Below are 1,951 nucleotides of genomic sequence, written 5' to 3'. Positions count from 1 at the left end.
GAGACAGGTAGGCTGGGCTGTGCACGTCTATCCTGCCATGTGGGGGTCACACCCTCCTTGTGCCTGGTGAGAGGCTGGGTGGAAGGCTGCAGAGACCATGGAGGCATGTGACCCTGGAGCCTGGCACAGGGGTACTCTGTCCGTGTCTCAGCTCTGCCCAGGGCAGGAGTCTGCAACCTGCCCTGCTCACCCAGAGCTCTCCTGGCCCACAGAGTCCCTGGCAGGCTTCCTGCTCTCCGTCAATGCCACGGCCAGCATCAGCCGCCTGCGGATCCCCTACCCACAGACAGGCAGCTGGTACCTGAGCCTGCGCTCACTCTGCGCCACGGAGCATGGGTAAGAGCCCAGCATGTCCCCTCCCTGTGCCCCCAGAGAGGATGTCCCCACCATGGCCTGTGTCTGTGTGTGCTGTGGCTCCACGGGTGTGCCTCTCCCGTGTGCTGCATGTCTCCACTCACGTGTGTGCACGTGGCTTTGCAGCCTGTGTGTCACTGTGTGAGTGCTGTGTGGGCACGGATGGCTCTATCTCACGTCTGCCTGACCATCTGTGGGTCCCTGCGGCTCTTCCCTCTGTCTCGCGGTTAGGAAGTGCCTGTCAGCTTGCGAATACCGGGCATCTGTCAGTGCCTGCCTGTCTCCACGGCAGTGCCCATCTGTAGCCGCGCCTGGGAGGAGACTGGGTGAGGATGGGGCTCGGCTGTGCATGTGAGAGGGCGGCTCTGGTCAGGCTGGGGCTCTGCTCAGCATCTCCAGGGACTGTTTCTGTGCCTGCGGCTCCATTCCCGGTCTCTGTGTCTGTGGATGAAAGAGGCTGGTGTGTGTGTGTGTGTGTATGTGTCTGTAATGCAAGGGTGCATGTGGAATTCTGTGCCACAAGGTTGGTGCTGCACACATTTGGTGCACACATGCAGACAGCTCTCTGTGTGTTTTTGGGTTTGTGCAAGCAGTCAGGCGTTTGTTTAGGCAGTCAGGGCTGTGTGTGTTGTGTGTGCACCTGTGTGCAGATTTGACAGTGTGACCTCACACAGGCACAGCAGACATACGTGCAGCCAGCACAGTGTGCATCTTGGTGTATGTTGGTGTGCTTGCATGTGCACAGGCAGCAGTCGGTGCACTGTCAGCATGTGGGGCTGTCTGTTCTCCTGGTGTGCTGGAGCTGAGGAGGTGCTGGCTGTGCCCAGAGCCTTGTGTGTGGGTGGCGCAGGGCAGCAGGAACGTTGTGCCTGCTCTGACTCCTCTGCTGCATTTCTAGTTCACACTGAATTGCCAGTTGCAGTCAGTCCTTTCTCAACAGGGTCACACACAGGCATTGCAGGGCACAGTGTTTGCACAGCAAAACCTAGATGAAATAAGAGCTAGCTGAGTGTGTTGCTAAAGGCAAAGGGGGTCTAAGTGTGGCCCCGTTCCTCCTGCTCACCCAGGCTGGCACAGACAATTGCAGCACACAGGATCCTTGGGGAACAGCCCTCAGCTCATTTCTCCACTCATCCAGTCCCTGTGTCTCCCATCACCTACCAAGTCTGGGTGCAGTGGGTGCCTCTGATAGAGGCCAGAGCTGCTCAAGGATGCAGGGCAAGGGCTGACCCCCTTCTCCTGCACTGCAGGTTTGAGCCCTGCACCAATGTGACAGCTGAGGTGTACCTGCGTGCCTACCTCTCACCCTGCATCAACGACTGTGGCATCTACGGCCAGTGCAAGCTGCTGCGTACCAACAACTACCTGTATGCTGCCTGCGAGTGCAAAGCTGGTGAGAGCTGCCCTGAGCACCCATGGTGCCCACTGTACCCAAGGACCTCTTCTGGGGGTTGTGCATCCCATTAATCCCCTCATGCCAGGTCTCTGCAGGGTGCTGGAAAGGGGGTTCCCTGCTCCCTCCCCAGTCCCTGCAAGTGCTGCAGGGGTGACAATGGCTCTTCCTGGTCACAGGCTGGAATGGTTGGGGCTGCACAGA

General features: G+C 58.9%; 1 protein-coding gene across 1 annotated transcript in view; it reads left to right on the top strand.

Annotated features, from left to right (window-relative positions):
• Positions 1–1,951, top strand: part of TMEM8B (transmembrane protein 8B) — a gene marked incomplete at both ends in the record, with an annotated part of 5,801 nt that overhangs the window by 3,259 nt on the left and 591 nt on the right. The window contains 3 exons of the mRNA XM_009073716.1: positions 120–336; positions 1,605–1,747; positions 1,927–1,944. Of these exons, the coding sequence (XP_009071964.1) occupies positions 120–336; positions 1,605–1,747; positions 1,927–1,944 (378 nt within the window). The remainder of the gene's footprint in view (positions 1–119; positions 337–1,604; positions 1,748–1,926; positions 1,945–1,951) is intronic.

Source organism: Acanthisitta chloris, unplaced genomic scaffold (genome assembly GCF_000695815.1).
Source record: "Acanthisitta chloris isolate BGI_N310 unplaced genomic scaffold, ASM69581v1 scaffold29180, whole genome shotgun sequence".
Lineage (NCBI taxonomy): Eukaryota > Metazoa > Chordata > Aves > Passeriformes > Acanthisittidae > Acanthisitta > Acanthisitta chloris.
The sequence above is the reverse complement of the archived record's forward strand: the minus strand, read 5'-3'. Positions and strand labels throughout refer to the sequence as shown.